This window comes from Galeopterus variegatus, unplaced genomic scaffold (assembly GCF_000696425.1).
Source record: "Galeopterus variegatus unplaced genomic scaffold, G_variegatus-3.0.2 Scaffold1798, whole genome shotgun sequence".
Classification (NCBI taxonomy): Eukaryota; Metazoa; Chordata; class Mammalia; order Dermoptera; family Cynocephalidae; genus Galeopterus; species Galeopterus variegatus.
The window spans coordinates 186,517-211,577 of NW_007727909.1; the positions used below are offsets into that span (position 1 = coordinate 186,517).

The window sequence follows — 25,061 nt, forward strand, 5'->3', positions numbered from 1 at the left end:
GGATCCTATATGAGGATGGCCAGTGCGCTCACTGGCTGAGCGTGGTGCGGGCGACACCAAGCCAAGGATTGCGATCCCCTTACCGGTCACACACACACACAAAAAAAAGACACACACACACAAAAATGACAGTGATGAGTATAATCTGCCCCAGTTGACAGTGAGCATCTCATCTCTCAAGCAGCAGGACCACCACTGTTTACAAAGGGTACATGTAAACTGGGCACCTGTTGTACACATTTGTGCCTTGATTGTTCTCCATTAGACATAGCCCCTTGTTTAATGGAAGAATAGAAACAGGTACTCTCAGTGATCAAAATTATTTGTGTTTAACAGATATTTTTTGGAGTTTAAGTGTCCTGCACAAGAAATAATATACCCACACTTAGTTGTGGTGTTGTTAATAACAGGTCTTTTTAAATACAGATCCCTTTGACTTGTTTTTCGCTATTCTTTTCCCCTTGAAAAATTTAATAACATTGCAATTAAGTGTGGGTATATTATTTCTTTGTGCAGAACACTTAAACCACAGGGGTAAGAAATGCATGTCCTGGGCCGGCCCGGTGGCGCACTGCTACAGTGCGCCGCTTGGGAGTGCGGTGGCGCTCCCGCCGAGGGTTCGGATCCCACATACAGACCAGTTCCCGCTCACTGGTTGAGCAAGGTGTGGGCGCAGCACCGAGGTTTGCGATCCTGTTGCCGGTCCCGGTCCGGTACGGGTGCAACACTGAGGGTTCCGATCCGTTGCCGGACATGAAAAAAGACAAAAAGGAAAAAAAAAAAAAGAAATGCATGTCCTGTGATAAAATAGAATTCTTCCAAAATTATTCTGTAATTCCATCTGCTTGCGAGGTGCTGTCTCTTTTTTAAAGTTTATTGAATTATGAAGGAATATTAGGTAGCATGGAACAAGTACCTCTGAGTGAATAGGGTGTGTACTAGGATGAAATATGATGCTTATTAGCATTTAAACCATCATCGTCTTTGGTTTGAATCTTTTATGGGATACAGCTGTTCAACTGTTGGGTCTTTTTTAGTTTGCCCAAAAGTGCATTTTTTCTCTGTCAGCTTCACTCATCTGCAAGAGAATCCTTCATCTTAGTTGCCAGGTAGTTCCCACTGGTGCTGATGGTGCAGTCTCTTGACTCAAGGACTGAAGACATTTGGAAAAACCTATCTTGGCATTAGTGTTCGGATGGCTTTAGTTGGAGGTGTTGCTTTCCTTCTTGCAGGAATCATAGCTTACGCACAGCACACTCTCCGAGAGAAACTCCTTCAAGTGTTCTGTTTAGCCTGTCTCGGCACTGTAGGGTTTTAGAAATTCTTAATGTTATGGATGTTCCTCTTTGAAATACAACCCGGTGGATAGTGTGTCATCACAATTTTATTTGTAAACATACTTGATGAAAATATAGCTTAACACCACCTGGAACTGCCCTTCATCTGCTTAGGTGTTGGAGAGAAGTTTTCAACTTGGGAACCAACCAAACGGGAGCTTGAACTGCTGAAACACAACCCAAAAAGGAGAAAGATCACCTCTAACTGCACCATAGGTGAGTGGAGGACAGTGTTCAGAGTCTGGTCTCTTTTCACTCCTAGTCAGGCTTCTTTGTCAGGTTTTAGAGTAACTGCACAATTGTGGGTTTTATAACTCAGTGTGGTTCCATCTAAGCCCTGTGTACCTGTCAGTTATTGGTTTGCTCAACAGCCAGGTCTTGAGCACCTGTTCTCTGCAGAGACCTGACGGAGGCTTGGGGCACAGAGTGATGGGCAGAAGCAGCCCCTGCCCGGGCCCTTAGAGTCTCCTTGTAAAAGGTCCCAAGTTTATTCTGGCCACGATGAAGCTGGGTATGGTCATCTTCAGGGAGAGAAAATGACATACATATATGTGAGAGTGTTCTCTGGGTTTTCTAAGAGTTGAGGAAAATATTTTTAAGGCTTTTTTGTTTGTTAAGAGTGGCTCCATTCTGGCCTGACCTATCGTAGAAAATATGTCAAAACATATAATGGCCAGAGTGGGAGGAGGGTGATGATGGTGAACATTCCTCAGTACGGTCCATATAAAAGTAGCGTAAAAATTAGAGAAATGCTACTACATCCCTTGCTCTTTTCTTGCTTCTTAAATGAATGAATAAAAGAAAAGGACAGAACGTGTGCATGTACAGGAAGCCCCTGGGATTCAGGAGCGCATGCAGTAGAGTGTACAAGTAACTCCTGCTCTTGCGTGGCTTCCCTCCAGGTCTGCGAGGGCTGATCAACCTCGGGAACACGTGCTTCATGAACTGCATCGTCCAGGCCCTGACCCACACGCCACTTCTGCGGGACTTCTTCCTGTCCGACAGGCACCGCTGTGAGATGCAGAGTCCCAGCTCCTGTCTGGTCTGTGAGATGTCCTCGCTGTTTCAGGAGGTGAGCACTGGGAACTTCTGCAGTGGAACCTTCCTGCAACTACTTTCTCTTGCCCTTTTTCAAAAAATAAAATATGATTGCCTATAATAAAGGAAGGCAGATTTCTTGAACTTTCTGTAGTAAATATTTAATATGTACATTTATGATAGAAGACAGTTTTTCCAAAAGGAATGGTTAGATAAGAATCTGTTGGCATGATTTTTAGAGGCACACTGATGACTCAGGATGAGAAAGAGAAGAGCCCCTTGAAAGGGGCATGGCAGAGAGTTGATGGTGGGTAACATTTGTCTCTGTAGACACGGGTGATTCCACCCCTTCCTCCGTTGTCTGCCATCCTGGTTCAGGAAGGTGTGTAGGGGTGCACACGCCACTTTCCTGCTTTGTTTTCAAGGTTCGTGGATTTCCTCTATAGTCAAAACTTTCCAAGTCCACTTCATCAGAGGCCTCTGTCTTTGTGAGCCTCTGCCCTGCACACCAGGCTCTGAGCCCTTGATCTGATCACAGGCTGCACCGTGGTGGGCTTATGCACATCTGTCTCTAACCAAAGGATGAGAGCATGATGGAGCTCGGGCCTCGGGCTGGAGCCCCAGCAGCACCTGCCAACTCAGCAAACTCAGACAGGGTGCTCAGAGCTGAAATAACTCAGTTAATCCCAGCTAACACATGGGGCTGGTGCAGCCCTGCAGGTTGCTGAGAGGACCCAGATGTTCTCAGGTGTCCCGCACAGCAAACGCGGCCTCGTCTGCTTTTGTGGATGACTTTTGAGTGCAGCAGAGCCATGCCTGTTCTCTTACATGTTGGTCAGTGGCTGCTTTTGTGCTACAGCTGCAGAGTTGAGTAGTTGGATAGAGACAATCTGGCCTGCAAAGCCTAAATTACTTACTATCTGGCCCTTTTCAGAGAAAGTTTGCTGACCTCGGGTCTAGCCTAACCTGTTACTAAGTACCTCCAGCATACCATTAACTACTGGGGTCACTGCAGCAAACAGGCTGAATCAAACTATTGGAGGACCAGAATAGGAGAAAGAAGGGTACAATTGAGAAATAAGTGGGTGGTTGTCAATAGTTTCACCTGGGCTGCTATTAGGCGATAAATTCATCTCTCATAGATTGTTTTTAAAACTTAGGGTTTTTTAGGGTATAGTTTACAGTCAGTAAAATTTACCTTTTAGTGTATAGATCTGTGAAGTCAGAGAAATGCACAGGTATGTAACTACTGCCACGCGCAGGGCAAAGAAAAGTTCTGTCACCTCCCAAAACTCCCTCGTGCCCTTCAAATTTATGATGGGATTATTTACACAGAAAATGCCAAAGAATCTAGAAAAAGTTGCTAGAACTAAAAAATGAGTTAGTACAGTCACAGGACAAAGGTCAATACAGAAAAAAGGCCCCCCCCCCCCCGCCCCTCCAACACCTAAGCCCCTGGTGGCTACCAGTCTGTTTCTGTCCCTGAGTTTCCTTTCCCAGCATGTCCTGTAGGTGAAAGTATGTAGTGAGCAGCCTTTCCGAGTCTGGCTGCTGCTTATTGTGGTACGTTGGGATTCCACCCATGTTGTTGCATGTGTCAGAAATTTGCTGCTTTTTATTGCTGAGTAATATTCCATTGTATGGTGGGCTGCAGCTCAGCTGTCCATTTCCCCATTCAGACATATTTGGGTTGATTGCAATTTCTAGCGATAAAGAATAAAACCGTGGTAAACTTTTATATACAGGTTTTCGTGTGGAAATTAGTGTTTCTCTCCAGTATCTCTCTCCATTTATTTAGGTCTTCAGTTTTTCTCATCAGTGTTTGGTGATTGTCAGTATACAAATCTTGCACATATTCCGTTATGTTTATCCCTAAGTATTTCATGTTTTTGGTGCTGTCATAAGTAGTACTGTTTTTAGTTTCAGTTTTTAATTGTTCATTGCTAGTATCTGGAAATAATTTTTGTGTATTCATCTTTGTCCTGTGACCTTGGTAACTCATTTTTTAGTTCTAGTAATTTTTTCTAGATTCTTTGGAATTTTCTACGTAAATTTTCCCATCATAAATTTGAAGAAAGAAGGGTGGGTTTGTTTCTTTCCAGTCTCTGTCTTTTACTTGTTTTCCTTGCCTTACAGTGTAGGGCTTCCGGGATAAGGGTGGGTAAGAGTGGTAAGGCGGACGTCCTAGCTTTGTCTTGATCGAGTGTGACTTAGCTGTGCGTTTTTCTTAGGTGCACTTCAGCAGGTTGAGGAATTTCTTTCTAATCCCTGTTTGCTGAGGGTATCATGAATGGATTTTATCCTTTTTCAAATGCTTTTTCTATAGCTGTTGAGATGGCTTTTTAATTTTGATTTTTTAATTTTGTTAACGTAAAATTCTTTGATTTTTTTCAAATGGTGAACCAGTCTTACATTCCAATTTAGAAAAAGGTTGTCAGCAGGAACAGAGGAATGTTATGTAGTGATAATGGGTTCTTCCGTATCCTCACTGACAGATCTTTTCTGTGTGCTCTTCCATGTTTCTGAAAGAGGAATTTTGAAATCGCCAGCTGTAATTGTGGTTTGTCTATTACTCCACTCAGTTTCACTAGTTTTTGCAGCATGTATTTTGGATCTCTGTTATTTAGTTGAATGCACATTTAGTGGTGTGTGTCTACTGCTGGCCCAGTGTCCAGGGACTGCACTTGGAGAACCACTGCTCTGTAGCCTGATCTTTGGGGTCTCTCATGCATATGTGGAGAGGTATTCATGCTGTTTGTTTAGAGATTTGGCCTTTTTGTTGGATTTCTACCACATAATCTATTGTAGGTATCTGTTTTACAGCTAATGTAATGAAAACTGCATATTTGCAACTTACGGAAATTCTATTAATCTAAAACACTTTCAAACACGAGTCCTGATCGATGTGGCGGGCACTTGCCTCCTGAGTTACAGTGTTCACTGACGGGGGTTCAGCGCGTGGTTTAGCCACCTTGTCCTTCTTTGTTAGTATGAGCAGTTTTGTTTTCTGTTACCTGTTGACAGTAGTTCCTAATTCTTCTCTTTATCAGATGACACATTAGCATCTCTTCCTTACAGCTCTTCTCCAACTCTCACCTTTTACTATCTTATAAGTGTAATCCTTATTAAGCCTGTTTAGGAATTTGATATTTCTTCCTTTCTTGCCCACCTCATGCTGATTCTGTTAACTTCCAGTTAATATCTAGTGTGTGTCTTGAGTGTATAAGCCCTTTTGGAACTTAAGAACAAAGCTGATTTCATTATTATCTATTAATAGGTACACTTTTTACCATGTCATTTGTTTTCATGATTATTTTTAGAATTCATAATGTAGAATTTTGAATCTGTCTTAAAGGTACATTATGCACCTGTTCTAAGCAAAATTAATGCTGGCTCAGATGGTAAAATCTGAAGTCTAATGTCAGATGGTCTCGCATGTTCCTGCTTCTGCATCTGAACAGGCGAGAACCCTCTGTGGAATCTTCCCTAGTTAGGGAGCTGTGGACTGGAAGATGCACCGCCAGGTGTGGGATCCTGAGCAGAGTCACTGGAGAGAATTGGCTGGCCAGCCCTGGCGCTGACTGCGGTTACCTCCGGGCTAGCCTCTGAACACTTAGCACACACAACGCAAAAATATACAACAGCTGCCTAGAATTGGTTGTTGCTAGTTTGATAGAAATGATTCCATTTTCTTTTTCCTTTTTGCAAACTGATTTTTATTTGGACCCAAGTGTTCAGTGAGTCGAGCAGTTTTCCTTTTCCTTCTCCCTGAGCAGTTCTACTCGGGGCACCGGTCCCCGCACATCCCGTACAAGCTGTTGCACCTGGTGTGGACTCACGCGCGGCACCTGGCGGGGTATGAGCAGCAGGACGCCCACGAGTTCCTCATCGCGGCCCTGGACGTGCTCCACCGGCACTGCAAAGGTGGGCTCGCGCTCCTGCCGCCCAGCGCCTTTGTCAGGGGCAGCAGGGGACTGTGTGCGCACATGGAAAACAGGGCGGGTGGCATATTTGATATGCGTGACAGACTTTGTAATTGTGGTTTTCTTTTCTTTCAATAAGAAAAATGCCATAGTTCCCTCAAAGAGGTTCTTTCTAGTTTGTTGTTAAGAGAAGATTGTTTGGTGGTGTTTTCTGACCTGGCAGGGGTGCAGCAGCCTGGCAGTTGGTCCTCCGTGACCGGCATGGTGAGCAGCCACATCTGGAGCCCTCGCTGCACCCCTGCCCCTGTGGCCTCTGCCTGCCATGATGGCTCTTGGGTCCTCGGGCCTGAGGCTTCTGAACACTCCCCAAATACAGCTGAACCATGAAAACCATCTCCCTCTCCTGGGGGAGTCTCAAAAAGACTTATTGCTGCTCTAAAATAACCAGAGAGAGCTGGGGCACAGAAGTGAACCTGTGCACCTGCCAGTTCCTCCCTGACCCTGATTCCAGCCAACGTCCTTTACTTTAATTTTTTTTTTTTTTTTTTTTAAAAGATGACCGGTAAGGGGATCTCAACCCTTGGCTTGGTGTTGTCAGCACCACGCTCAGCCAGTGAGCAAACCGGCCATCCCTATATAGGATCCGAACCCGTGGCCCTGGTGTCATCAGCACCGCACTCTCCCGAGTGAGCCACAGGCCGGCCCTACTTTAATTTTTTTTAATTTTGTTTTTGGTGGCTGGCCAGTACAGGGATCTGAACCCTTAACCATGGTGTTGTAACACTGTGGTCTAACCAGCGGAGCTAACCGTCTAGCCCAGCTGTTTAATTTTAAAGTCTCTTGGGATCTTATTGGGACTTGGATTCTCTCATACCATAGACCCACAGCCTGGCCCAGAAGGTAGTGTCCTCATGGAGGGTCTCAGGTATGTGTGGGTTTTGATAGTTGGGGGGCGGGCAGCAGCTCTTAGGGCTGGAAGTGGGAGATTAGGACTGAATAATGAGAGCCAAGATCAGTTCCTCCCCCACCCCACTGAGTTCCCAGTTTGAAGGGTGTGGTTCTCAAACACGAGTGTGGGTCAGTCACCTGTGGGCTGCTTAACACACTGCTGGCATTGCCAATTCAGTAGGCCTGGGGGGAGGGCAGAATTTTTCATTCCTACTTAGTTCTCAGGTGGTTCTGATGCTGCTGGTTCAGGTGCCACTCTCTGAGAGCCACCATGCTGAGGTAACAGATTTACTGGGTTACCTGTGGCCTCTGGGCTGGCTGGTCCAGCTAGTCATAGGCAGTATCTCATAGGCTAATTTTATCTTTTAAAGAATAAAGCCATGTTTTTCCGGGTCACTTTGTCAACAGCTCATGAGCTGGCTCTCCTGGTGCCCTTATCACCTCAGGGCTGTGCTGACAGGGCCTGTGGCACTCTCAGATGTGCTGCAGAGTCGGAGGTCCCGGCCCAGAAGCAGCCCACACTTGAGACAAGATGGCTTGTTTTCATCAACTGTCATGGCTTAGAGTTCTGGGGGTTTTGGTACTTAAATTTTTTTTACCGAAGACATAACATGATCCTTTTAATGCTTGCCCTAGGAATCAAAGTTGCTTAATGGCTTGAGTAAGGTTTGGATTCCTAGTGTGATGTATAACATACAAACAGAAAAGAGCCGTCTGTCTGTGAGAGATTATCACTCTAAGCGCCTGACAAGAATAATCAAGAGCCTTCTGTAACCAGTGGAAATCTGTTCTAAAAATCAGTTATTTGGAAATGGGTTGCTATTAAATTTTTTATATAAGCAAAAAATGATGAAACTATTCCATCTGGAATGTGTGGAGAGGAATGTAAGGGGTTCTTAGAAGGGCAATCATCAGACCCTGGAGCGAGGCTGCCCCAGCCGCCATGTGCCCGACTGTGCATAGTCCTTTATGTCATTGCAGCCTCCACAGCATCTTCCCGTTCATTTTTTTTTTCCTTTTTTTGTCTTTTTTCGTGACCGGCAACGGGATCGCAACCCTCGGTGTTGGGCCCGCACCGCGCTCAGCCAGTGAGCGGACCGGTCTCTATATGGGATCCGAACCCTCAGCGGGAGCTCTGCCACACTCCCAAGCGCTGCACTCTACCGAGTGTGCCACTGGGCCGGCCCTTCCCGTTCATTTTTCTTTGCACCTTCCTGTATGTATTTTGTAGTATCCTAACATTTTGTCCCTGAATTTGAGATTCTTCTGGGTGGCGTTTTCTCCCAAATAAACTCTGGTCAACTGCTGTCAGAGGACTCAGTGGCCATTCTTTATTCCTCTGTAACAATTCAATTCAACTTTTTTTGGTGGCTGGCTGGTACTGGGATCTGAACCCTTAACCTTGGCATTATCAGCACCACACTCCCCCAAGTGAGCCACTGGCCAGCCCTAATTCAACTTTTTGACGTGTAATATATACACAGATGGCCGCACACTTCATCCTTATTGTTTAGTTGAATGAAAGTTACATACAATATAAGCCATATTTGAATATATAATCCACTACATGAGTTTTGCATTCATTTATCTACACACACGAATAAAATGTGTATTGAAGGGAGAGGGTGGGAGAGGTACTTCCAGACACAATTGACCCGAGACATCAGCTGTCCGCCTGAGGTTCCAGTTGCAGGAGCTGATAGGGAAACACCTGCATGGAGTTGTGCTATGGTGCTTTATGCAGTGAGGGAACATTTTCTCTAGTTGAGGAGAGGTAGGGGCTTCCCTGGGAGTATTTCGCCTACAACATGTTCAGCCTTCTCACTGGAAAAGTGTTTATTCAGTTATTCTGTATATGAAAAGGGCAGTCAGTAGCCTTACTTGATTATTGGGCATCAGATATACTTTGTGGCCAAGATAGAAGCTAAGGAGATCTTCATAGGGAAAGAAGAATAATAGTAATGCAGGTTCTGTGATTTCTCATCAAATTAAATGGTGATGAGATCCTCCGCCAAGTCCTTCTGCTGAACTGGTAAATATCTTCACACACCCTTAAGGTGCCTGCACTCTGCCTTCCTAGCGCTTCTGCCGGGTAAACGTGCGCTTCTCCTGGGAACTCGCTGTCTTTGTGGTGCACAGATGCTAATCACAGAACCGTGGTCTGTCCCCAGGTGACGATAACGGGAAGAAGGCCAACAACCCCAACCACTGCAACTGCATCATAGACCAGATCTTCACGGGTGGGCTGCAGTCGGACGTCACCTGCCAGGTCTGCCAGTAAGTGTGGGGTGGGCGTCTGTACAGCTCACCCTCAGCAGAGCGTCAGACATCCTGCAATGTCCAAGCCCGCCAGGCCGTGCCAGCATCACAGTGCATTTCCCAGCTGGCAGAACTGTGCTCTGAGAGGTTTCTAAAGTGGACCCTTAAGCCTAAAGCACGGTTGGCATTGCCATCCTGCTCTCTAGGTTATTTGGCTCTTAGTGGAGCATCTGCAGCAGCAACCAGATGATAAGCAGGAGACAGTTCATGTAAACAACTATGCCATGGTCATTTGTTGAGATAAAATAACTCTAATAGAAAAACACGAGAGGCATTAGCAGACTCCCTGAGTGCTGAAGGTGCTGCATTTGGCCCTCCCAACTTCTGTCCCCAGGAGTGTGTCTGCTGCTGCTGTTCCCAGGAACCCAGGGATAGATCATATTTGGCAGATTTTTGACATACATGCTCCAAAGTGTGTTAGTTTTAATCATTTCATGTTTCCTTTTCCACTTTCTTCGATATATCACCCCTAATTCTTTTACAGGTATAGTATCTGCCTAGAGCTCTGAGCTTTTAGTGCCTGGCAGAGAATCCATTCTTTTGTTCGGTTAGAGGAGCTCTCTGACTCAACCTTGGTGCACACTGATGTTTTTTATTCCACTCCAATTTTTTAAACCCTGGTTATGATCCACTAAATTATTTCAGAGTGCACAATGGATTACCACTTGCAGTCTGTGTAGGGTGGACTAGATAGTGAAGAAGGGTCAGCGCTGCCTCTTGCACAGACGTGGCTTTCTCTTAAGTAGCTTAAATCATTTTGAGCCTTGGCTTTAAACAGTTTAGACCTCACTGGCCCTTAACTCCTGAGTTCCATTATCAGGAGGTCGTCTCTGATTGATAGGTATCCTGTTTAATATCTGTGAGCACTTGCACAGATCCTCCCCCAGGCAGTGTGGCCAGGATTTGGGAGCTGGTGCTAAGAGGAAACTCTTGTTTACATTCTTGCCCTGGGATTATACCAGTGGCGGCTGTCACTCGTTGGGACAGAGAAAAAAATAACTAAATATCTGTAGTAAATTTCCCGATGTGTGAGTTCCCTTTTTTATATTGTGAAGTAAATCTCTAGGAAGGCATGGGCCTTGTTCAATACAGCATTGAACGACCAGCAGTGCAGCTGTGCCCGGCTGTGCGCTCTGTGGAATGTGCTTGGGGGTCTCCACTGCCACTTAGGGTAGCAGGTCCCAGCTTCCGGTTAATGATCTTACAGTCTCATATGCAGCTGAGGTAGACTCATGGATTCAGAGCCTCTGGACCTGAAGCCTGGGAATTTATACTCTTCCAGAAAAATCCCTAAATGATCGTGATGATCTTCCAGGTTCAGAAACCATTACCTTAGCAGCAGCCCTTACCTTATGTGGTCTGCACACGTCCCTCTCTGGGCCACATGTTGGGAGTGAGCATGTCTGCTTCGACCGACCTGAGATGTCACTGGGTCAGAAGGACAGAGCTGGGAAAGGGTGCTGAGATGCCCTCTACCAGGGGCTGCCTCTGGAGCACAGCAGGTGTCCTCACATGTGTCTTGATCTCCTTTTGCTTCCAGTGGCGTCTCCACCACAATAGACCCCTTCTGGGACATCAGTTTAGATCTGCCTGGCTCTTCCACCCCATTCTGGCCGCTGAGCCCCGGGAGCGAGGGCAGCGTGGTGAATGGGGAGAGCCATATATCAGGAACCACTACGCTCACGGACTGCCTGCGAAGGTAAGACATCGCCACACTCGCGCAGAGAAGCAGCGTCTTCCTCGCAGGAGGGCTGTGTGGAAGCAATGGTCGATCAGAGCAAAGGCCTGAATTCAGAACCAAACTAGGATCTTTCTTTCACGTGTCCAGGATAGTGCATTGACAGAAGATACACCTCTAACCTGCAGTTGGCTACAGCTGATGCTCAGTAGCTCATACTAGTTTGTCTTTTTTTTCCTGGCAAGGTGACAAGACATTTCTGCCCACCAGCTTTGCATTGCAGGGAACCTGCATCCTAAGCTACTATTCCAATCCCACTCCACCCTGTAAATGAGCCGAGAGCCAAAGAGCAAAACGGGAATCCCCTCGTCTTCTGTGGTGGATGACCCGTGTCAGAGTGCGAGCTGAGGGCTGGCCCCTTGCTCAGTGGTACATGCCTTTTCCGCAAGCAATTAACACACATTCGTGGTGTTCTGCACTTTACTTACTTTATCAATTTAGATAAGTGATAAGATTTAGGATTTAAGTAGCTGTAGCACACAGTTGCGGAAAGAGGAGAAACATTCCTAAACTTTAATCAAGTACGGTTGTGTCTTAACTTTATTTTCTTTTACTTGCATTAATCAAAGGTTACTGCGGAGGAGTCCTCACAGTTGCGGAAAGAGGAGAAACATTCCTAAACTTTAATCAAGTACAGTTGTGTCTTAACTTTATTTTCTTTTACTTGCATTAATCAAAGGTTACTGCGGAGGAGTCCTTGACTGCAGAAGAGCCCTTGTTGAGTGAAGTATTCCTTAGCAGAGGCACAAGCGTTTTGGTTTTTATCTCGTTATAGGCCCACATTTGCATGTTTAGAATTTAAAATGCATCAACTTTGTCCCACTGATGGGTCCAGACACAGAATGGAGTATCAAATTTTTAATTTGGGAAACAAGTGAATAACCGAAACCAAACACATTTTTCAAGTGTCTTTACTACTGAATTAAATTTAGTCATAAATTTCAGTACGAGTGAAACTCTGCCAAAAGCAGGCAATGAGGGAGAATCCGCATCTCACGAGCTGGCCTGTGCAGAGCTGCACGTGGTGGGACGCCATGGGCTTGTGATGGCACCAGGAGGTTGCCAGGAGAGGTTGTGTGACCCCATCTCCAGGCTGTGTTGAAGCACCTTCTGCGACTGGATGACAGAGCTGATAGGAGAGGTCAGCTGTCGGGAGGGGCCCTGGCTTGCCCTAGGCGAGGTGGCGGAATTTCCGCAGGATAAACAGGGGCTTCCATTCCTGGTTGTGAAAGATAGAATTTTTTGTTTGTTTTAAACTTTAAAGTTTAAAATTTGGCATGCACTATATGGAAACATCTGTTTTGGGGGTCTTGTCTTCAGTAGCTACCACCTGTGCAGGAAATGCCCACCGACTTGTCCGAGGCAGCCTTTATATGACATAATCTTCACTGTTAGAAAATTACCATTTCTCCAGACATCTCATTTTTTTAAATTAAACTTTCTGTGTTTAGGTAATTGTAGTTTCCAATGCCAGGTAAGAAATAACACAGAGATCCCATGCCCCTTTACCCAGTGTCCCCCATGGCAGCACCCACGGCGCTGTGGCATGGTATCGGTCAGGATCTGACACTGACACAGAAGTTTGCCACACTCCCTCACCACAGGGCCCGCAGCCACCTCCCCCACAGCCCCGGCAGCCCGTGCATCCGTCCCCCATTTGCATAAACTTCACATTCGAGAATGTCACGGGAATGGAATCACGTAAAGTGTAACCTTTGGGATTGGCTTTCTTCACTCACACGATTCTCTGGAGAGCCACCCAGGGCGCCGCGTGTATCATAGTCTCATCCTTTCATTGTTCCAGGGTATGGACGTCTCGGTCTGTTTAACCATTCACTTGTTGAAGGATAAGTGGGTTTCCAGTTTTTGACTATTATGAATAAAACTGCTATAAACATTTGTGTACAGTTTTTATGTGAACATAGGCCATTCATTTTTCTGAGACATTCAGTTGCTGAGTTGTAGGGTAGTTACAAAATTATTACCATTTCCCCAGAGTTTTTATTTAAACAAAATATTAAAGATAAGTATTTTTTGGTGGCCTGGTGGTTTGGTCTGGAGCAGCTGAAACCGGTTTTAGCAGAGTCACTTCCTGCTTCCTGCTACAAGGTGCCATTGGGGGCCATCTAGGGGAGGGAGCCCAGCTCCTCAGCCAGCGAGCTACAGGGACCTACAGACACAGCAGCACAGTGTCCTAAAGTAGACACATCAGAATGACACTTTCTCAGGTTACCTTTGAAATAAAAGAAACCCTTTTACCAGGAGTTTTCACAGTATGTTGCAAGCTGTGATGCCTTGAGGAACGTAATCCTCAAAATGCTGTGGCTTCTCTTCTAGAGAGTGGGACAGGGGAAGACATGTCATGGGAGGCAGCCGTGGCACTCGGGAGGAGTGTCAGCTCAGTGTTGCTGCTTGACAGGGCACTTTTTAGAACCACAAAAGTGAAATTATTGTTGACGGCAGACAATTTGGAATCCACAGTGGTGTTGAAACTCTGGATTCCAGGTGGCTGATGTGTCAGACTGAAATAAGATTGCATTTGCTTTATTCTGAAAAACTTGTGTCGATAACCAAGAAGAAATTTTTAAAATCTAGATTTAAAAAATAAATATTTTTCAATGAGATAGAGAAGGCGAAGGAAGAAATAGCTTCTGTTTTTCATTGTGAAATTATAAACGTCCTTAACTGTGTGCGTGTGTTTTTAGTAGGGAAATCAACCTATTGAGAGTGATAAAATGCCTCTTTGCTCTCTTCTTCCTGTCTGTTACCTCTCCCATCTTTTGCAGATTTACCAGACCAGAGCACTTGGGAAGCAGCGCCAAGATCAAGTGTAGCGGTTGCCACAGCTACCAGGAGTCCACGAAGCAGCTCACCATGAAGAAGCTGCCCATCGTAGCCTGTTTTCATCTCAAAGTATGCATTCCAGAAACTGCCAGCTCTAGTGCGGGCTTGATTTTTAGTTCACAGTACAGCTTGCAGCTTACTGGTGTGCTGTGCAGAGTGTGTTTTCTAATTGCAGTGAGTTAGTAAGGAAAGCTAAAGAAACGAGAGGATGTGAGCTATGATTTTTCCTGTCTGTTCCTGAGAGGTTGGGGTTTGTAAACAAAAGTATTTGCCTCATAATAAAAATAGGATGTGAGTTACTCTATTGGGGTGGAGAGGTATTAAGGTTTTATTACTTCTCCTATCCAAGTTCTTCCGTTTCCTCCTTCCCCAAGTTTCTTTTACTTTAGAACAAAGACCTTCAGCATTGTGATCCAGTCGAGAGTCAGCAGGCTTTTTCTGTGAAAGGCCACATAGTAAATATTTTAGGCTTCATGGGCCACATATGATCTCTATTACATATTCTTTTTTATTTTATGGCCCTCCAAAATGTGAAAAACCCATTCCTAGCTCCCTAGCTGTATTTGGTGGCCCTTGATCTCATCAAAGGAACGTCTTTTGTCTGGTGCAAACACATCCCTGGTTAACGTTGTATATTGAGTCTGTAAGCTCTAGGTGTGGCCAAAGGGCAGTTCAGAAGTAAAGTAAGAGGCTCAGAGAGTGTCCTTGGAGGAAGCTGCCAAGCCCGTGAGCTGACGTGGCATCACCTGCTCCCCTCACCCTCCTCGTTTCTGTAGCGATTTGAACACTCGGCCAAGCTGAGGCGGAAGATCACCACCTACGTGTCCTTCCCCCTGGAGCTGGACATGACCCCCTTCATGGCCTCCAGGTAGGAAAGAGTTTGTTCACCTGTGTCATGGTCAGGAGAATGGCCCTGTTAGGGCAGGAGTCCAGCACTGGGCTCTGTGTCGGGGTGAACATGGAAACGAGTATAAACGGTGCCTTCCAGGACCTAATTATTCATCCCGATCTTAACCCAGGACACGTGTGTTTCAGTGAGTTGCTTTTCCTCAGATACACTGTTCCTGCTTTGCCTTTCCCTCAGCATTTCTTTATCAACTTTCACACTTGAGAAGTCATCCAGGTGGGGTCACAGCAAGAAGGTAGCATTTTAGTTGATGGACTAGATTTTGAAATAACAGATAAAAATAGTTGATTTTACAGTTGTAGACTCCATTTTTCTTATTTTCAAATCTTTATATCGTAGACACTTAAACTCTCAAAAAAACCGGGATCAAGGTGTTGGCGGAGCCGCACCTCCAAAGTGTGTAGGGAAGATTCTGTTCTAAATTTAACTCTCAAGAAAACCGGGATCAAGGTGTTGGCGGAGCCGCACCTCCAAAGTGTGTAGGGAAGATTCTGTTCCTCGCGCTTCTGTCTTCTGGGAGCTGCAGGCGTTCCTTTTGTGGCCAGACCCCTCCCCTGTCCCCCTGGCCACAAGGCCATCGAGTCTGTGTCTGATCTCTTCTCTTCTTCTCTATTGAAGACACTGGTCATTGGGTTTAGGGCCCACCCAGATCATCCAGGATGATCTCATCATGATATCTTTAATTTAATTACATGTGCAGAGACCTTTTTTACAAATAGGGTCTCATGCACAGATCCTGAGAGTTGAAATGTGGACGGAGGTTGCCCCCTGCACCATCTACAGCGAATTGCCTTTTGTTAGTTATTGGCATCTTGCTTGTGCCCTTTCTTGTGGTGGTCCTGCCTCTGTGGTACACAAGTGACTGTCTCAAATAAAACAAGACCATCAGAATTACTGCTCCATGTTGCCACCCTGCACCTGGGAGAGTGAGACAACCCAAGCATGATTTCACGTGTCCAGGGAGGTAGTGGTGCTACTGCTGCTGTCAGGGGCTTCAAGATCTTCATGTTTCAGCTGATAGCAGCAGGTAAACGCACTAAATAGAGCTTGCCGCTCCACGTTTCCAGCACTGCTTCCCCCCATCTTACCAGAAGATGTGCTGGTAGCAAAATAAGTAGCAGTAACCTTGGTTCTTTTTGAGGAAGCAACTGTTCAGGTGTTCAGTGGACTTAACATACTTTCCAAAACTATCCCTCTACCTGTGTGGGGATGAGAACTTTCACCATCTGGTGTATCACAAATAAAGCAAAAGCATCCCAGATCCAACTTCCTTTGTGAGTGAAGCCCATCCAGAAGCAGATGGCCCTGTGGTCCCGCTCAAGAGAGGATCCAATATTGACTAATCAAGAGGCATGGCCATGTAGCTCTGGGGCCCGGGTGTACACTTCACAGCCTGAGCTTGTTTCCTGACTGTAACATGGGGGTAATTTCTGCCTGAAACGGAGTTGTTGGGAGAACTAGAAAGCACACAGAAAATGCACCGTCACAGTGTCTGGCATGGTAGGCCTTCAGTAACTGCTGATGTTATCATTAGAGTTTTGTGTCTCTTTCATAATTACCTTAAATGATGCTGAGTTTTGCTGGTGTTTGTTACAGCAAAGAGAGCAGGATGAACGGACAGTACCAGCAGCCCACGGACAGTCTCAGTAACGATAACAAGTGAGTGATGCATGGCCTGTGTCCTGGGCCTCTCTGGTTGGGAGCCCTGCAGGGAGGCCCACCGGGGTCTCGGGGTGGTGCACGTAGCAGCGGCATCAGCACAGCTCTTATGTCTTGTGGCCACTGACCTGCTTGCCCAGCCTGGCTGCCCTGCCCTCTGTGAGGACAGCACCGTCCACCCCTGTGTGTTACAAATGCTCTCGCCACAACTGAGGTTCCGTCTGGACCACTGGGCTCTGCCTTCGCTGACACATGAGAAGGCCTCTGTTCCTCCTTGTACCGTTCTTCTTGCTGTTGGTGTTGTAGAAGGAATGAAAGGCTAGAGTGGGTACAGCATCTCCACCCGATGCTCTCACCCCTTCACTAGACACGGTTATAGGAAGCAGCTGGGCCTGGTGAGGGCCAGGTACCCTCTCCCTGCGCGGCCCGCTGGGCATCAGGGTCAGCTCCACAGGCCACCCCTTCCCTGCCTGGGCTGTCTGCTTCTGCTGGTGATGACACCGAGTCACCTGCTCTCTCTTCTGACTCCTTTCCTCCCACACTAGGTATTCCTTGTTTGCAGTCGTTAACCATCAAGGGACCTTGGAGAGTGGCCACTACACCAGCTTCATCCGGCAGCACAAAGATCAGTGGTTCAAATGTGACGATGCCATCATCACCAAGGCCAGCATCAAGGACGTGCTGGACAGTGAAGGGTATGTCCCTGGGGTTGAGGGCATGCCCTGCGGTGGAAGCTTTGCTTCTCGTCCACATCGGCATCCAAATCCACATCTGTGTCTGGTACCATTCAAGGATGTTCACCTTTAGCTGCCGAAGTCACAGGGCCTTGATCTGGGTAGAATGCCAGGCTCATTAGGAGGCTGCACCCAACCAGAGGCCCTTGCCGCCCTCCTTTCATGCAGAGAGCATTGCAGCAGTCATTTATTTTAACCACGGTGTGCACTGAACACATCAGCTCTTTATCAGCTCCTCTCTCCATTCCCTGTTTTATTCCTTCATGGCTTGGAAAACCGTGGCCCCTCCAGCGTCCAGGAGGCCCCTTTCCTCCTTCACCTTCAGCCTCACTAAGTTCTTAGTCTTAGACCGTCAGTGGGATTCCTAGCCCCAGTGATGAGACGAAGCCAGTGGCCACGAACCCTGCCAAGGGCCTGGGCTTTGTATTCTGAGCGATGGGAAAGTCCCTTGGGAGGTTTTATGTAGAAAAGCTGTGTGTTAGAGGACAGCCTTGATGGTGGTGAGGTGCGTTTAGGCTGGAACCTGCTGCCGTCATCCTGCCAGACGCCAGGCCCCACACAAGGGCCGCGGCCACTGCAGACAGGAGAGGGAGCTGGCAGAGAGGGCCGTGGGAGGCTGGCTGAGGCGGGGGGGCGCTGGGGTGGGTGCCCCCGGCCAACAAAAGGACCGTTCCTCCTTGGGGACAGAAAAACCAAAGCTGTCTAACTAAGAAATGGACTCAGGGCACACATCCTCTCATTAGGGTTTTGATGCATCTTGAATTAGAACATAAGCACCCTCCTCTCTGCCTCCGCAGGTACTTACTGTTCTACCACAAGCAGTTCCTGGAGTATGAGTAACCGTGTCTGCAGCTGGTCAGAAAAAATGAAGGCAATGAGCTGGCAGCCCTCACGCGATGACCCCCTCCCCAACGTGACCTTGCCTCCCACACAGACACCGAGTAACCGTGTCTGCAGCTGGTCAGAAAAAATGAAGGCAAAGAGCTGGCAGCCCTCACGCGATGACCCCCTCCCCAACGTGACCTTGCCTCCCACACAGACACCCTCGTCTGTGGGCCTCTGCACCGGAACTGCACAGAAGACAGAATTAAGCGGGGTGCGCTGTGTGTGGGGAAGGGCAGAGCAGATCTGTCACTTGCATGTCTCCCGTGCTCCTCAGAAGTGTGTGCGGGAGACTGGGGCGTCCTCACGCGTGGGCAGCCTCTGCCTGGCACTCCATTCAGCTGTGGCCCAGCACACGGCTTAATCAGGTGCCACCTGTTTTTAAATTATGGGTCCATTAAAGCAGTAGAGGAAACAAAGACAGTGTGCAAGGACAGAGGACTTTGCCAGTGCCTTTGTCTCGTGCATCATGGTGATAACCGTGTTAGGTGTGGGACTCTTAGCCTCCGTTTTTTCAGCAGCTGTAGAGCAGCCCCCAGAGCCTGGGAAACTGAAGGCACTCATTTGGGTTTCCAAGCACGTCTGTTCGGCAGATAACTTAGCATCAAACTGCATGTGGAAGCATCGGCCCTGATGTTATCTCTAGGTTTTCTAGAAATAGGCATTTTCTTATCCCTCTCCCCTTTTCTCTTTTTCCACAGTGGTGAATTTCATAAATGTGATAATAGTAAAGTGAATGAATTACTGAGTTTTTACTGAAATTTAGATCATTTCTCCTTTATTCTTGAGAGTGAATCTTGCTTTTTGATTGGTGCTGTGAACGCCCCGTGCAAGCGTCTGTGTCTGCTGGTTAAGGGCAGGTGGACACCTGGAGGAGACTCGGGCTGCAGCCGGTGAAGGCCTCTTGTCTGCATCTGTGGAGCATGCAGAGCATTCCCCACTGGTTTCACTGGTTCTCTTCCTCCTGTTTTTCTTCCTGCTCTTCTGTCCTATTGCCTGTCTCTCACCTCTTGCCATCTCATGTATCAGATTTGAAGCTGACAGCTTCCAGCGGAGACCGTGTTAGGTTGGTCATGTGCCCCTGCTTTACATTTGGTGTCATTTCCGTCATAGCAGGAATCAAATGACTCCATGATTGAGCTTGGCAGAGCTGATTGAAGAAGTAGAACGATATGCATTGTTGCTTGTGAGATATTTTGCATGCATCTGTCTATTCAAACTCAAACTTAGATTGTTTATCCATTTCTGAGAAATTACAACCTAGGGACCCGGGGGAGAAAAAGCTGTTCTAATATAGTTTGTGAAACAACCATCTCTCAAGCTGTGCTAGTCTTGGGAGCCCCGTCTGCATCTGAACTGTGGGATCTTCAGTGCTGGAGAGAGTAGGATCATCTGTTTCAGAGGCCAACAAATGTTTTTCATGAAGAGCCAGGTAGTCTATATTGTAGGCTTTGTGGGCTGTATAGTCTCCACCATAGATAATGTGTAAACACACGAGTGTGGCTGTGTCGCAATCAAATTTTATTTGTGGACACTGAAATTTGAATTGCATGTAATTTTTGTGTGTCAAGAAATTTTGAGTGTTTTAAAAAACTTAAAAGGCGAAACTATTCTTAGTTGACAGGCCACACAAAAGCAAGCAGCAGGCCAGATCCAGGTCATAAGCTGGTTAGGTTGGGGGGGAGCTGCAGCTGCCGCTCAGTGCAGAAAATGCTAGAAGTCACAGCTGCAGTCATCCTATGTGGCAAAAGCCTTAGGGATACGGTTTTTTGAGCACTTGCCTGTTCATTTTCTGTTGTATTTCTGCATTTAAAGAATACAAGTTGAAGCATGTTTTAAAATAAGAAACAGAAAAATGAATGGGCCCAGATGCTCAGAAATGGCCCTGTGTGACCAAGTTCTGTGTGTTCAGAACTTGTGTGTTCTGTGCAGTGAAGATCTCTTTTGGGGAGAGGTGTTATCGTCCTTTAATCAGGAGCAGATCTAATGGGAAGGAGAGTTGGCTGAAGTTGGCCTGTAGGCCTCCAAGCCGGGGAACCCCTTCCTGAAGGCCAGCCCCATGGCGTCCATGCTTTACTGGACGTCCAGATGTGATGTGGGAAAAGCCACACGTGTGCTGGCCTCGGCCCGTCTGGCGGTTACCTGTGGTTTGACCCAACCCTGGCTCCCCACGCCCCCTGCACCCCCCTCCGTTTTCCTCTTTTGCTTGTGTGCAGGGGCCTCAGCTCCTCCAGGAGCATCGGGACTGGGGAGAGACACACAGTACTGCATTTGGTTTTTTGTGGGCATTATTTCAAACTTCTGTGTCCACATCACCCCCTCGTTCACTGTGGTGTTTGTGTTGTTAGCATTCCCCTGTGCCTGCCACTGTGAGCAGTCCTCCAGTGGTCCCGGGGGACTGCTCCCCTGATTGGGGGGCCATGGGCTTTGCCCTCTGCCTGGGTCATGGACATTAGGTCCTGTGTTTGATGTGTTTGTGTGAATTAACTTTGTTGGGAACGAAATAGCTACGTGGTGGGTTTGGTAGTTTCTTTTTTAGCTCCCAGTCCAGCTGTTAAATTCAGGAAAGTGGTCTTCCCTTTCCTGGTATCCAGTCTCATGTAGGTGTTCAGATTGTCACAAAGTGCATCTTACCAAGAGACTCATTGGGTGACCCCCCGCCCCATACACACTCATACCAGTGTGTTAAAAATAACCTGGCTCTCTGAGATGCTGTCTTGTCATTTGAGTGCTTCACAGTGAGACAGCTGGACTTTCCCTCTGCAGATGTCTGAAGTGAGTGTTTGGAGACATGAGATGTGCTGGGAGGCGTGGGGTGGCTGGGCTGGTGGCTCCCTCCAGCCCGTGGGCCCCCTCAGGCCTGGCTCCCCTCCCACCAGGCACTGGACAGTTCGGGGCTCTCTCCTGCAGCAGCACCCTGTATACCTGAACGCTATTGTATTTTGCTTGGTACGTGTGCTTTTCATTGTATAAAATTACTTTTCTTTTGACAATTCAAGTGACTGTTTTGTTTACTATAACTTTGAAAACAAAAGATGTAAGAAGAAAACCCCAATGATCGTGTGTGGTTGGAGACTTTACTACCGAGATGTTTACAACTTTCTTTTACCTGTGCTTTTGAGGAGCTGTGTGGCTCTTTCCCCTCCCTCCCAGTGGCTTGTAGTCTTTCCTACGTCATAATAAACCTACATTTTATTCTGGAAACTGGCCGGTTCTCCCCTTATTAACACAAGCAGCCTGAAAGAGGGTGGCAGAAGGTGAAAGGCCGCAATCTGAACACTAGCTGGGGCGGCCGTCCTTTGACAGGGGCATCCCCAGCCCCACCGAGTCAGTGGCCCGAGATGCAGGCAGCCCAGGACTCGCCTGGGTGTTGGGAAGTCCATGCCCATGCATTTCCTCCTTTTGTGGGCAGGAGGTTTACATCCAGGATTCAGGACAGCCAGGAACTCTCAGACTTCGGGGGTATAAAGTCACTGGGGGCTTTTAAATGCAGGGATCCTTGCCAGAGCTGAGTGGTAAAAATACACATTTGTAGCAGGCTCCTCACTTGGTGAGAAAATAGGAAATGTAACGGGTACATTTGATACGCAGAGAGAAAACATGCCTAGCTGTCCGAGTCCATGGTTGTCACAGGCTGTAGCTGACCTCTGTGACATCCTCTCCACCCGCCCCCACCCTGCACACACTTGCCCTCACCAGGGCAGGGCCTGTTACCTGGTTGCCCCAGACCTTAATTTCTGAAGCATCTGAGTTCTGAATCATTTCACCCCCTCCCTTTGGGGTACCCTCATTGCGATCCTTTGTGGCAAGTTATTTTATTTCCTTTACATGAAAACACTCAGAAGCACCAGGGAATCCCCCTGGGTTCCAACCCGTCCTCGTCTCTGTTATGTAGCAGTCTCTTCAAATTAAATAGGACCACCGTTGTGTCCCTCTCAAGGGAGCTTCCGCCCTTGGGATCTAAGACCTTAAGGCCAACAAAACTCGAGTTTTCCGTGACAGGAGGAAGAAAGTTGTGTGGTTGGGTTATTAGGTGTGTTGAAAAGAGCAGCCTCCACCTCCACATCTTGATTCTCAGACCTGTGTATTCAGGCTATTGGAGAGGTCGGCACCATATAGCAGTTTCTAGTTAAACATAAAGCTCATCCTTTAAGACAAACGTACCTGAGTCTTCCGTGAGGCCAGCTGCTGGCAGTTGTGATGTGTGCATGGACATGAGCCCATTGCCGCATGCCCTTTGCTGTGAACTGGGGGCCCTAATCAGAAGCAATGTCGTGCCAGCAGGTGATGCTAAGGGGCAGGGCAGGTAAGTCCACACCCAGGAAAAGGTTTATTCCAGTGAAGACAAATTTCAGTCCTTTGATGGGAGGGGCCGAGTGTAGTCAACCTGACAGCAGGTGGATAGCTGGTCCTCCTGGGAAATGAGGCCATCCCAGTGTGAGGCTGTGTGGTTAGCAGATCAGACAGCAGTAGTGTCAGCCTGGTTGGCCTTGGTAAGGGAAAGCATGGATGTTGACCCTAGCTGAGTCTCCACCCCTGTCTAATGGCCACCTTGTTCACGGGCCCACTGAGCAAGCATGGTGGCTGGGGAAGCAAGCTGACTGCTTCCCCAAGGCCTGCAGAGTATTAAGAGCATTCTCTGCAGGGATCCTCTTTGGTGGGAACAGAACACATCTGAATAAAGGGAGCATAGATACAGGTACTTTCACAGTCTGGGCCCATTTCAAGGGCTCCGTCCCCACCCAGATCTTGTCACTAATCTCAGTCCTGTTTCTTTCAAGTCCTTGACCATCAGCCAAAGTGTTAGCAGCTCCCCGTGCGTCAGTGTAGATCTGTATCCTGGGCCCTGTCACATTGCAGACTGTGGGAGGGGAGATTGCCTGCTTCACTGTCCCTGAGGACCACCCTGAGTGGGCAGGTAGTGCTCAGCGTCCACACCATGGTACCAGCATCTCATGGAGACGTGGCCAAACCAGGCTTGACTTTTTTCTTCCTCAGTCATCTGGTCATGAGGAGCGCTTGAGGGGCACTGCAGCAGCATCCATGTGGGAGGCGCAGGGAGAGCCTGCCAGACACGCCCGTGCTCCTCTTGGCACCATTCCTCTAGATGACAGACGCTGCTGCACACACCAGCCTGCAGGCCACGCCTGTCAGACAGCACCCGCTTTATTATGGGATGCTCAGGCCACATGGTCAGTCTCTACTAAATGCAAGCAGAAGCTATTTCTAAGGAGAATAAATATCTGCAGAAGAAGACATAGATTTGATTTGCTCTGGAATGCTGAAGGTCTGTGCTGAGATTCTCCCATTGGTCCTTGCTAGAGTCTCTGTAAAGCATCCTTATTTTCCATGGACATGTGGAGTAGCACTGGATCTTCTGATCATATGATCTCAGCGGGAGGCCAGCGTGAATGACAGCCTGAACTCAGACCCCTCTTGGAATGGGTGGCCCTGTGGTGCCTCCGTAGACAGGTTGGCCCAGCACACTCAAGTGTGGTGTGTGCTGCCTTATGTGGAGTAGCACTGGATCTTCTGATCATATGATCTCAGCGGGAGGCCAGCGTGAATGACAGCCTGAACTCAGACCCCTCTTGGAATGGGCGGCCCTGTGGTGCCTCCGTAGACAGGTTGGCCCAGCACACTCAAGTGTGGTGTGTGCTGCCTCCAGAATCCAGCACAGCCTGTCAAGCACTGTGCCTCTTCCCATAGTAGAGGGGTGAGGGGCAGCAGCTTGATTTTCATCTTAAAGAGGATATCTTAATATGCTTTAGACCACTAGACTCCCAAAACTTCATGGAGTTAGGGGCCCCTGAGTTTGGTGAGTTTATCTCTCACCCTTTAGTTCATGTGTGTCTTATTAAAGCATCAATAATATTAGCTATTTCCTGCTTATCAGATCCAGTCAGGAAAATGTGATCAGTGTAGTGGACCAGAATGATATTTTATGGAATATCAAGATAGTCAGTGTGTCTGTAGACTCTCACAGCAGCAAGCAGGAGAATTCACATAGCCCCGAGGCCACACTGGGAAGGCACTGTTGGTCCTGCTGAGTAACTGCTCTGGTGGGCCTTACAAATGGGTAAGGAGAAAAAGGCTTTAGCCAGGTTGGTAGATGCATACTTGGTGCCAGGGGCCATGTCAGTATGATCCTGTAAAGAGACTACATCTGTGGCCACAGCCACAACTGGGCAGCACGTGGTGAGGTTTGCAGTAGTCTGCACTCATCCTCTAAGATCCGTCAGACTTCTGCACAGGCCGAAGAGGTGCGTTAGATGGGGACGTGGTAGGTATTATCACTGCTGCTGCTTTCAAGTCTTTGATGGGGGCGTCAATCTTTGAACGCCCCCCCCCCCCCCCCCCCCCCCCTTTTTTTTGGTGACCGGCTGGGCGGGGGAACCGAACCCGTGATCTTGGGGTTAGAAGGCTGGGCTCTCACCGAGATAATGAAAACACTTTTATTAATTCTTCTAGTTCCCAGCACCCAAGGACTTTACAACCCTGGCTTCTATGTCCTTCCAGCCGTACTATCCTTCACCCAGAGGAGCACAGAGTTATGTGGGGATGCTACCAGTTGCGCAGTCAGCCAGTTATGCATGCGGGAACTGGGGACATAACCACAGAGTGGGTGACATATGCTTCAGGTTAAAATGAGAGATGTGCATCTGATTCCTGGCAAGATCTCTGAGCCAGCGCCTGCTTCCCTGTGCTTGTCCCTCTGCCGTGACCACTGGC

At 47.6% G+C, this 25,061-nt stretch overlaps 1 protein-coding gene across 1 annotated transcript in view; it reads left to right on the top strand.

The window, feature by feature from the left end:
* Positions 1-18,313, top strand: part of USP22 (ubiquitin specific peptidase 22) — a 44,106-nt gene extending 25,793 nt beyond the window's left edge. The window contains exons 4-13 of the mRNA XM_008579007.1: positions 1,452-1,553; positions 2,240-2,409; positions 6,152-6,299; positions 9,418-9,523; positions 11,106-11,264; positions 14,090-14,216; positions 14,924-15,015; positions 16,651-16,713; positions 17,259-17,408; positions 18,245-18,313. Of these exons, the coding sequence (XP_008577229.1) occupies positions 1,452-1,553; positions 2,240-2,409; positions 6,152-6,299; positions 9,418-9,523; positions 11,106-11,264; positions 14,090-14,216; positions 14,924-15,015; positions 16,651-16,713; positions 17,259-17,408; positions 18,245-18,287 (1,160 nt within the window). The 3' untranslated portion in view covers positions 18,288-18,313. The remainder of the gene's footprint in view (positions 1-1,451; positions 1,554-2,239; positions 2,410-6,151; positions 6,300-9,417; positions 9,524-11,105; positions 11,265-14,089; positions 14,217-14,923; positions 15,016-16,650; positions 16,714-17,258; positions 17,409-18,244) is intronic.
* Positions 18,314-25,061: the final 6,748 nt, after the last annotated feature.